Here is a 12,023-nt window from a genome sequence, read left to right as displayed (position 1 = left end):
CCCCTGCTCAGCAGGAAGTCTGCTTCTTGCTCTCCCTCTGCTACTTCTCCTGTTTGTGGCTCTCTCACCTCTCAAATAAATAAATAAAATCTTTTTTAAAAAAGTATTATAATAAATAAATCTTGGAGATACAATGTACAGAATAGGGAATATAGTGAATAATATAACTACATGGTGATAGATGGTAACTAGACTTATCATAGGGGTCATTTCTTAATGTGTAAAAATATTGAACCAGGCACCTGGGTGGCTCAGTCGGTTAAGTGGCTGCCTTCAGCTCAGATCATGATCTCTGGGTCCTGGAATTGAGCCCCCCACCAGTCAGGCTTCTGGCTCAGCAGAGAATCTGCTTCTCCCTCTCCATCTGCCCCTCCTCCCGCTTGTGCTATTTCTCCCTCTTTCTCTCTCTCTCTCTCTCTCTCTCTCAAATAAATAAATAAAGTCTTTAAAAATATAGGGGCGCCTGAATGCCTCAGTCAGTTAAGCGTCGGGACTCTGGATTTCGGCTCAGGTCATGATCTCACGGGTCAGAGAGTCCTGTGACAGGCTCCCTGCTCAGCGCAGAGTCGGCTGCCCTCTCCCTCCCCGCTGCTTGAATGCTCTCTCACTAAAATAAATAAATAAAATCTTTTTAAAAGTCTAAAAATATGTAAATTAAAAAGAAATAGGGACATCTGGGTGGTTCAGTCGCTTAAACATCTGCCTTCAGCTCAGTCTCTGGGTCCTGGGATCCAGTCCTACATCAGGCTCCCTACTTAGCCGGAAACCTGCTTCTCTCTCTCTCCCTCAGCCTGCTGCTCGCCCTGCCGTGCTCTCTATCTCTCTCTGTCAAATAAATAAATAAATAGGGATCCCTGGGTGGCGCAGCGGTTTAGCGCCTGCCTTTGGCCCAGGGCGCGATCCTGGAGACCCGGGATCGAATCCCACGTCGGGCTCCCGGTGCATGGAGCCTGCTTCTCTCTCTGCCTCTCTCTCTGTGTGTGACTATCATAAATAAATAAAAATTTAAATAAATAAATAAAATATTTAAAAATAAATAAATCAAAGCATCCTCCCAAGGGAGAACTGAAGCTTTTTAAATAATAAATAAATAGTAGTACAAAAGGATGTACAGTGAAAAGTAAATCTCCCTCCCACAGATACCCCTAAATCCCGAGATTAACTGATGTTACTAATTTCTAATTTTTCTTCTTCTTCTTCTTCTTCTTCTTCTTCTTCTTCTTCTTCTTCTTCTTCTTCTTCTTCTTCTTCTTCTCCTTCTTCTTCTTCTTCTTTTTTAGGTAGGCTCCTTGTCCAGCATGGAGCCCAACATGGGGTTTGAATTCACAACCATGAAATCCAGACCTGAGCTGAGATCAAGAATCAATGCTTGGGGTGCCTAGGTGACTTACTCAGTTAAGTGTCTGCCTTTGGTTCAGGTCTTGATCTAGGGGTCCTGGGATTGTGCTCTGTATGGGGCTCCTTGCTCAGTGAGGAGCCTGCTTCTCCCTCTCCCCTTCCACCAGCTCGTGCTCTCTTTCTCTCAAATTTAAAAAATCTTTAAAAAATAGAGTCAATCCTTAACCAACTGGACCATCCAGGTGCCCCACTATGTAAACTTCCAGAAATATATCCTTTTTACACAAATGAAAGCCTATTAAGTACAATGTACTATTTTTTTCTTTCTCTTTTATAGCTTTACTTATATATTAGAAGTTATTACATATTAGGACATTCTATCTTATTCTTTTCTAACAATTTCATAGTATTCCATTTTATTCATGTATCAGAATTCTATCCATTCATTAAGTCAACAAGTATCTTTTTGTTATTTATGCACTGTGTGCTCTGATTTATACTTTAAGATTTTTTTTATAACTAATCTATACCCAGTATGGGGCTCAAATTTATAACCCCAAGGTCCAGAGTTGCATGTACTACTGACCAAGGCAGTCAGGAGTCCCTGGTTTATATTTTAAAAGAATCCCATTGTCTCCTGGGTGGTGAATGGATCATAAAAGGATAAGAATGGGGACACCTGGGTGGCTCAGGGGTTTAGCGCCTGCCTTTAGCGATCCCGGAATTCCAGAGATCCCAGAATCTCTGTCTCTCATGAATAAATAAATAAAATCTTTTAAAAAGATAAAAATAATAAAAAAGAAAACATGGAAAGCAGTTAAAAACTATTACAGCATGTACTCTAGGCTAGAGATGATAGTAGCTTATACTAGTGAAGTAGTAAAGAGTTGAGAGGTGATTAGATTCTGCATGTTTAAATGTGGAACTGTTAAGATTTGCTGATTGGGAACATCAAATGAATCAACAATGTAGACTGATTCCAGTCTAAGTACAACAAAAGTCCACTGTTTAGGGGGAACGCCTGGGTGGCTCAATGGTTGAGCACCTGTCTTCAGCTCAGGTTGTGATCCTGGGGTCCTGGGATTGAGTCCCGCATCAGGATCCCTGCAGGGAGCCTGCTTCTCCCTCTGCCTGTATCTCTGCCTCTCTCTATGTGTCTCTCATGAATAAATAAACAAAATCTTGGGGGAAAAAAATCCACTGTTTAGGTTGTCCTGAAGCACTAGAATTCTCTATATGTGTTGGCAACCTGAAAGAGTATAAGTGATTGCTGAGAGTAGGTAAGCAAATAAGAGAAAACTAACATTTCTCTAACATCTGTGTAGCAGTGTTCTGAGGTTGCTAGTAACATAAACCAATTCTGTCTAATGTGATACAGAAAAAGGAAGTTATCAGAAGGACATGCAGGTGCTGATAGTCTTGAAAGAACAGTTGAACCACCAGGCCTTAAAAAAGACAAGAACTAGGTACCTCCAGGAATCTAGATGGCAAGAACAATTGGATAGTCTCTTCAGGGTGACACCTGGCATGAATCAACTTGTCCCTTGTCCATCTCTTATTCACCCTTCAAAGGATGCAAATTATAGGGATTTAAGGATCTGGCTAGCCTCGGTTGGGTCAGCTGCCCACTCAGTCAGAGAAGAAAAGCATCTTGACTGACAGATCTACCATTAGAGTATGCAGCAGGGGAAAGGTAGTATTCTGAGGAAAAATCAAAATATGCTACTAGGAAAAGGGAAATCAGATACTAGTACAGGCAAAAACAATAGATTCCACTATAACTTAGCATGTGTTTGGCGTACATATATATCATCTCATTTATTCATCACAATAACCCTATGTGATAAGATATTAACATCTCTCAGGAAGGTTCAGAAAGGTTATGTAATTTATCCAAGATCATGAAACAAATAGGCAATATAATCAGCATTTGAACTAAGGCCAAAACCTTGCTTTCAAAACCCATGCTCTTTGTTACACCACACTATTCCACTGGGGAGAAGATTAAATTTCCACTATTCTTAAGTTTTTCCATCAGTAGAAAGAAGTAATTACTTGCTCTGAGTCTCCTGAGTAGCTTGGATATTCAAACTAAGAGGTTTGCAGAGTAGCCAAGGCTCTCTTGGAAGTGAGTGGCTAACCCTTATCTCTTCTGTCATTGATTAGAAGAGAAAAGGAAAAAAAATAGTTTAATGAAATGCATAATATTAGCCATTTTCAAGCGTTTAGTATGTTCTAAGCATAGTGCTTTATATCCATCTTTGCATTTAATTATCTTAAGAGTCCCATAAGATAGACAATATTATTAACCCAAATTTACAGTGAAGGATACAGGTTTAGAGAATGGAAGTTACTGCCCAGTATCACTGGCTTTCAAACCTAAGTCCCTCTGACTCCAATACAAGTACTTGAAACCATTACACTACACCAAAATTTCCTGCCCTGGTTGGACTGAGGCCAGAGGATTGTCACGTTGCCAGCCATTCTTGGTGAGAGGAGGTGGTCTCAATTTTCTCCCCAACATCATAAGGGAATCAGATTTGCTTATCTCTGAAAGCCCCTCTAACTCTGATTTCTACTTTCACTGACAAGGTAAAGATCTGGGTTCCATGTTAAGCAAAGAGCTAAATTCTGGGTTATCCAAATTGTTTCCTTAAAATTGTCATTTGTGCAGTACTTCGCAGGGTACTTGGAACATCAATACCTCAGAGTGTAAAGGTCCTTGCCACGGTACCTCCAGGCCCTGGAAGCAGCCTAGCCAGCAGGTGATTAATTGTGACTCTTCTGATTGTAATGCAGGCCAGAAGATTTACCAGAAAAAGCAGGAACATTTCCAACCAGTGAGAGAGACTGGAAAGACAAACTCTGAGCTCACACTGATTCCCTGGGGGCATCACACTCAGAAACACAATGAAGTTCTTGTTAAATACAGACAGAAGGGCAAGGTCTTACTTAATGGACATTGTGCCCTGACCAGCCAGGAGCTCTGATCCAAGAGGTATAGCTTATTCCAGTAAAGAAGGGGGCTCCCTAGATGAGCCTGGGTGGCTCAGTCCATACAGCATGAGACTCTTGATCTTGGGGTCATGAGTTGAAGTCCCATGTTGGACCTAGAGGTTATTTAAAAAAAAAAAAAAAAAAAAAAGGAGGGGGCTGCTCTCTGGAAAACTGTGGATGGAGAGATGGGAAGCAAATCAGTCTTAGAAATGGCTGGGTAGGGGCACCTGCGGAGCTCAGTTGGTTGAGCATCTGCCTTAGTTCAGGTCATGATCTCAGGCTCCTGGGATCAAGCCCCACATCAAGTGGGAGTCTGCTTCTCTTCCTTTCCCTCTGTCCTCCCCCCCAACCCCTCACATGTGTGCTCTCTCTCTCTCTCCCAAATAAATAAATAAATCTAAAAGAAAGAGAAATAAATAAATAAATCTAAAAGAAAGAAAGAAAGAAAGAAAGAAAGAAAGAAAGAAAGAAAGAAAGAAAGAAAGAAAGAAAGAAAGAAAGAAAGAAACAAGAACTTAAACCGTGGGACGCCTGGGTGGCTTAGTGGTTGAGCATCTGCCTTCGGCTCGGGTCATGATCATGCAGTCCAGGGATGGAGTCCCATATCAGGCTCCCTGTATGGAGCCTGCTTTTCCCTCTGCCTCTGTCTCTACCTCTCTGTCTTTCATGAATAAATAAATAAAATATTTTTTAAAAAAGAACTTAAACCAACTTTCTGCTCATTCTAGATGATAAATAGGAATCGGAAGAAATCCATTTTTTGCTCATGATTTTTCACTATAGAGAATAAATTTTCACCAGGTCAGTATACTTTCTTTACTAGAATTCTACTGTAATGTCACTAACCTGTATTTAAGTATAGAAAAGATATTCGCATGCTCACCCTGATGACTCAGCCTTGAACTTAAGCCAGGTCTGCAAAAAGGAGATAAAGCTGCAAAAGTCTCGATGGGGGCAGGGGCGGGGCGGGGGGGGGGGTCACTTTTCAGCCAGAATAGATTTCCACCCACATGCAGTTCTTGGATATTGGTTAGTAGCCAAGAGTGAGCTGATGTCAAATGGTCCTGTGATGTTTGCCAGTCCCCAGGGTATCAGGGGCACAGCTGGGTGGGGAGAATTTCAGACTAGAGCTCTCTCTCAGCCCTCTGAAAAAAGTGATCCCATAGCCAGATGGTAAAGGATGGGAAGTGGAGAAGGCTGGAGAAAGGGAGGATTGGCCAGATTAGCACATGGTTCCTTCACCAGAGCAGGGACTTATGCATCAAAGCAGGGCACAGATGGTCTTTCAAGTAACTAGAGAAATTAAATCCCCAGTATTTTTAATCCCTGTATAGCAGACTACTAAAAAATAAAAATAAATAAAAATTAAAAAAGGAAGGAAAGATGTGAAAAGCCCTTTGAATCTTTGCTTAGGCAAGATGCTACATCTTGACATTCCTTTCCAGAAGCACTAGGGCTTCTCATCTTTTTTTTTTTTTTTTAACAATTTTTAAAATTTATTTTAAAGATTTTATTTATTTATTCGTGAGAGACACACAGAGAAAAAGAGACAGAGACACAGGCAGAGGGAGAAGCAGGCTCCATGCAGGGAGCCCGACATGGGACTTGATCCCGGGTCTCCAGGATCACAGACTGGGCTGCAGGTGACACTAAACTGCTGAGCCACCCGGGCTGCCCCAAATTTATTTATTTATGTGAGGTAGTGCAAGAGAGCACGAGACAGGGAGTGGCAGAGGGAGAGTGAGAAGCAAGCTCCCAACTGAATAGGGAGCCCAATGTGGAGCTCCATCCCAGGACCCTGAGCTGAAGACAATTGCTTAACCAATTGAGCCAGCCAGGCTAATCTTTCTTCTTTTACAATTTCCTGAACCATGGTTGTTTTTTGTTTTATTTTGTTTTGCTTTGTTTTGTTATTTTAAGTAAACTCTATCCCCAACATGGGGCTTGAACTCAAGAGTCATATGCCCTACCAACTGAGCTAGCCAGGTACCCCTCCTGAATCATTTTTTCCCTTGCCTCTCCTTCTGGACCCTCACCCTCTCCCATCTGCTGCCTCATATAATAAGGAGAATTGGCTGAAATATGATCTCCCGGCTGTGACCAGAAATTTCTCTCTTATGGGTTCTTGCTCATCATATCAGCCAAATTCCCATTAACAGTAGAAAAACTCCATTATCAACGTACTCAATGTTACTACTTGACCTAGGAGCTTTGGGTGGTGATTACCACTTGATTTTGATCCCGGCCTTAACTATTGTGGTGGGTAACGGCCCCCACCCTTAACTAGTTTTCACTAGCACTGACCATATACTCATGGTGACAAGTGAGAAGGATCTGGTATGAGAGGTACCCTTTGACTCTGGCCAAGGAGAGGGAACTTTACAAAGGACATGAGAGATAAATGACCTTCACAGAGCTACCCTGTGTATAGAATGAACTTCTCAGAGAGTGATATTATAAGGGTCTGTATTGTTTTGTGTTTTTAGTAATCTCTACATCCAACGTGGGGCTTGAACTTACAACCCCAAGATCAAGAGTCACATGCTTTTCTGATTGAGCCAGCCAAGTACCCCTGTACCTTTGTATTGATTGCAAGCTCCTAACAGTGTGATATAGGGGAAAGATTGGATGGCAATTGATAAAGTTTTAGTCCTGTCTCTTCCAGCAATTCACTATCTTTTGCAAGTTGTCTTTCCTCTTTGAACCTCAATTCCTTTCCTTAAGAATAGGGCTAATACTACTCAGAGTTTTTGACAGGCTCAAGTAGAGAAGTGCTGTGATATTTTGAAAAGCGCAACCGGTTACAAAAAAAAGAATAGAAAATGATTTTATCCATCTTCTCCCCAACCATTTTTATTATTAATTAATTAATTTTTAAAGATTTTATTTATTTGAGGAAGAGAACATGGAGGGAAGGGCAAAGAGAGAGGGAGAAGCAGACTCTCTGCTGAGCAGGGAGCTTGACACGGGGCTCAATCCCAGGACCCCAGGATCATGACCTGAGCTGAAAGCAGACTCTTAACCGAGACACCCAAGTGCTCCCTTCCCTTCCTTTCTTTTAATCCATCCTCTTTTTCCTGCAGTTATATGTAAATGTATACACACACACACACACATGCATATACATCTTTGCTCTTTCATATCCCACCAGTTCTTGATTTTTAGCTTTAGACATATCAGTGGACTCATGCCTTCTGTGTTTTTCCTGATAATTTCAGCTTCCAGTAAAATAGCCCTAAGGAGGAAATCATTTCCTCCCTCAGAAGCTCCAGAACACAGTGAGACTGTAGGCATCTGGCCAGGCAGTGGACAAGCACATCTCCCTTGTCACAGACAGCAGAGGGGATTGCCTTCCTTGTACAATTGGATTCATAGAGAATAAAGGAGCTGTCTTACTCCTGGGAAGCTTTCTCTCTTTCCACAAAAGGGCATTTGAGGAAGTCTTCAATGTGGGGATCACAGATGTCTTATGTTCCCTTTTCCCACCAAAACTTCTTTGTTTTCTTTCCACGAGAACTTCTAATTTCTTCACATTACCTTACTGGGTATTTATTGTATTATTTTGATCTTTACAGTATCTGTGCTTTTGATAATAGAATTCTGATTTTACTCTTTTGTTTTTTTAAAGATTTTATCTATTTATTCATGAGAGACACACACAGAGAGGCAAAGACACAGGCAGAGGGAGAAGCAGGCTTCCCACAGGGAGCCTGATGCAGTACTCGATCCCAGGACTCTGGTATCACACCCCGAGCCAAAGGCAGACACCCAACCACTGAGCCACCCAGGCGTCCCTCTGATTTTACTCTTAATTTTAATTTTAGTTCATGGGTTAGGCCTGGAGTTAACCCAGCCATTTGACTCTAGGATTGGATACATAACCCAGTTATGGCCAAAGCTGGAGGTATTAGGGAAAGGCTTTATAATGTAGGAGTTACTATACTAGGAGAATACAAGGCTGGAGCTGCTGGAATCAGTTTGCCATCCCATGAGGAAAGCCTATCTAAGAAGACAGTCAACACTGAGAAAAACAAAACCAAAGGATAGAAACCAATCCTGGGGCAGCCCTGGTGGCCCAGTGGTTTAGCACCGCCTTTAGCCTGGGGTGTGATCCTGGAGACCCGGGATAGTCCCACGTCAGGCTCCTGCATGGAGCCTGCTTCTCCCTCTGCCTGTGTCTCTGCCTCTCTCTCTCTCTGTGTCTGTCATGAATAAATAAATTTTAAAAAAAGAAAGAAAAGAAAGAAAGAAAGAGAGAGAGAAACGCCTGATAACTCTGTCTAGGAACCTCCTGCAGTTTGAGTAGAGTTTCTGTTCCTTGCAACGAAATATGTTTTCCCAATCCACAGAGGACGTCAAAACCATTTCTCAACTCCTTAAATGACCCTTTGGCATATACTATGCCTACCCAAATGTTTCTTTTCTTTCTTTCTTTCTTTCTTTCTTTCTTTCTTTCTTTCTTTCTTTCTTTCTTTCTTCTTTCTTTCTTCTTTCTTCCTTTTTTAAAAATATTTTATTTATTTGAAAAAGAGACAGAGAGCACGAGCAAGGGGAAGGGCAGAGGGAGAGGGAGAAGCAGACTCCTGCTGAGCAGGAAGCCCAACATGGGACTTGATGCCAGGACTCTGGGATCATGACCTGAACCGAAGGCAGATACTTAACCAACTGAGCCACCCAGGCACCTCTCATGTTTCTTTTTTAAAAAGTTTACTTGGGGGGGCAGCCCTGGTGGTCCAGTGGTTTAGCGCCGCCTTCAGCCTGGGGCGTGACCCTGGAGACCTGGGATCAAGTCCCACATCGGGTCCCTGCATGGAGCCTGCTTCTCCCTCTGCCTGTGTCTCTGCCTCTCTTTCTGTCACTCTCTGTGTGTCATGAATAAATGGGTAAAATCTTAAAAAAAAAAAAAAAGTTTACTTGGGGGATCCCTGCCCCAAGTTTGATTCCTGCCTTCAGCCCAGGACGTGATCCTAGAGTCTAGGGATCGAGTCCCACGTTGGGCTCCTTGCGTGGAGCCTACTTTTCCCTCTGTCTGTGTCTCTGTGTCTTTCATGAATAAGTGAATAAAATTCGTTTTTTAAAGACGAAGACGAAGGAGGAGGAGGAGGAGGAGGAGGAGGAGGAGAAGGAGAAGGAGAAGGAGAAGAAGAAGAAGAAGAAGAAGAAGAAGAAGAAGAAGAAGAAGAAGAAGAAGAAGAAGAAGAAGAAGAAGAAGAAGAAGAAGAAGAAGAAGAAGAAGAAGTTGTTTACTTGGGATGCCTGGGTGGCTCAGTGGTTGAGCATCTGCCTTTGGTTCAGATTGTGATCCTGGAGTCCTGGGATTGAGTCCCACATCAGGCTCCCTGTAGGGAGCCTGCTTCTCCCTCTGCTTATGTCTCTGCCTCTCTCTCTGTGTCTCTCATGAATGAATGAATGAATGAATGAATGAATGAATATCTTTAAGAGTAATTTTTGCTTATGCTGTATCTTATTCCAGAAAGTATTTTTGGTCTCTTCTAGCAAAGAAGACTTTTCTCTATGTTTTGTCCAATTTGTTGTTTGGGAAAAGAGTACCACCTGGAATTTACAGTTCTTAATACTGCCTCCACCACTTGTTAACAATGAGACTCTGAACAAATTAGGGGGATAAATCTGAATCTTGGTTTCTCTCTCTCTCTTTTCTTTAAGATTTTATTTATTTATTCATGAGAGACACACAGAGAGAGAGAAAGACAGAGGCAGAGACACAGGCAGAGGGAGAAGCAGGCTCCATGCAGGAAGCTCAACGTGGGACTCGGTCCCGGGTCTCCAGGATCAGGCCCTGGGCTAAAGGTGGTGCTAAACCACTGAGCCACCCGGGCTGCCCTGAATCTTGGTTTCTTTATCTGTCAAATGGACATATGGTTATGTACATGTCGTTGAACTATACTGAATGAAGATCATGTAAGATTACATTTATAAATTGTAAAATGCTTTAAACATGTTCAGAATTATAATAAAATGAACTTTCAGCATCTAGGAATATCCTTCTTCCTTTCCATAGCTTGATTCTGTTGTGAAATCTGGGGTGGAGTAGAATAGGTATGGCCACATCATCCTCCACAAAGATTCTACTAACTTATACTTTCTTTGTGAGAGTGCCCATTTTTTCACATGCTAGCCAACACTATTATTAATGTCTAGACTATTTGCTAATCTGGAAAAAAAAACAATTATTTGCTACATTTTAACCTGTGAATGATGCTTCCAGGCACCTGGAGATGTTTTAAAGAATCTTCTAAACCAACATCCCAAAGCCTTCAGAAGGAGCAGACCAACCACTGCTTTTCTCCTACCCAGGCACCATTGTTCAGCATGGTAGTTAGATAAAGCAGTTGGCCAGAGGTCTTTACAAGCTATTGTAGCAACAAAAAAGAACACCTCTACTTCTGCCTTATTTGTTGTGTAAATGGGTGAACACATGCCCCCAACGAACCTGTTAAATCATAGCCCAATGAGCTACATCTCTTCAAATACATTTCAGTTCATGCTTGGTGCCTTCTGAAATCATTGCACAATCCAGTTCAACTTCCTTCTGTTGGGAGTAAATATATAGGCTAAGAGATTCATTCATATATTTAAAATATAAAACAATGAGGGCATCTGGGTGGCTCAGTTGGTTAAATGTCTGCCTTTGGCTCAGGTATTGATCTTGGAGTCCTGGGATGGAGCCCCGTGTTGGGCTCCCTGCTCAGCAGGGAATCTGCTTCTCCCTTTCCCTTTGCCCCTCCCTCCATTCTCTCTCTTTCTCTCAAATAAATAAAATCTAAAAAAAAAAAAGGAGAAAGAAAGAAAGAAAGAAAGAAAGAAAGAAAGAAAGAAAGAAAGAAAGAAAGAAAGAAAGAAAGAAGAAAGAAGGAAGGAAGGAAGGAAGGAAGGAAGGAAGGAAGAAAGAAAGAAAGAAAGAAAGAGAGAGAAAGATTTATTTATTTATTTATTTGTTGGAGAGAGAGGGAGAATCTGAAGCAGACTCTACACTGAGCACAGAGGCAATGTAAGGCTCGATCCCACAACTGTGAAATCATGACCTGAGCTGAAACCAAGAGTCAGATGTTTAACTGACTGAGCCACCTAGGTGTACTCTTCTTGCTTTTCTTAGTTAACATATTGACTAGACAGAGATAAAAATATCAGTGGCTTAATCAAGGTGAAAGTTTCTTTCTCTCCCAAGTAAAAGTCTGAGCTGATAGACCAAGAAGACTGGTCAGATCAGGGGCTTTGCTCCCCAAGGTCCTCCTGGGACTCAATTCTGTCCATCTTATTACTCCACCTGTGGTGTTATCATTCTCATCCACAAGGTCAAAGTTTTTTTTTTTTTTTTAATTTTTTTATTTATTTATGATAGTCACACAGAGAGAGAGAGAGAGAGAGAGAGAGAGAGAGAGAGGCAGAGACACAGGCAGAGGGAGAAGCAGGCTCCATGCACCGGGAGCCCGACGTGGGATTCGATCCCGGGTCTCCAGGATTGCGCCCTGGGCCAAAGGCAGGCGCTAAACCGCAGCGCCACCCAGGGATCCCCACAAGGTCAAAGTTGACTCACCATTACTACATCCCACAGAGAGGAAGAGAAGAGTAAGCAACTTCCTATTAAAGATGTGACATGAAAATTGCTAAGATCATTTCAGCTGACTTCCCTTTGGGCCAGAAGGTAGTCATGTTGTCTTACCCAACTG

General features: G+C 42.1%; 1 protein-coding gene across 1 annotated transcript in view; it reads right to left on the bottom strand.

The window, feature by feature from the left end:
• UBAP1 (ubiquitin associated protein 1) overlaps positions 1 to 10,844 on the bottom strand; it is an 84,846-nt gene extending 74,002 nt beyond the window's left edge. Inside the window, exon 1 of the mRNA XM_038552645.1 lies at positions 10,787 to 10,844. Within this exon, the coding sequence (XP_038408573.1) occupies positions 10,787 to 10,829 (43 nt within the window). The 5' untranslated portion in view covers positions 10,830 to 10,844. The remainder of the gene's footprint in view (positions 1 to 10,786) is intronic.
• Positions 10,845 to 12,023: the final 1,179 nt, after the last annotated feature.

Source organism: Canis lupus, chromosome 11 (genome assembly GCF_011100685.1).
Source record: "Canis lupus familiaris isolate Mischka breed German Shepherd chromosome 11, alternate assembly UU_Cfam_GSD_1.0, whole genome shotgun sequence".
Taxonomy (NCBI): domain Eukaryota; kingdom Metazoa; phylum Chordata; class Mammalia; order Carnivora; family Canidae; genus Canis; species Canis lupus.
Note: the sequence above shows the minus strand (reverse complement) of the source record. Positions and strands in the feature narration are given on the sequence as shown.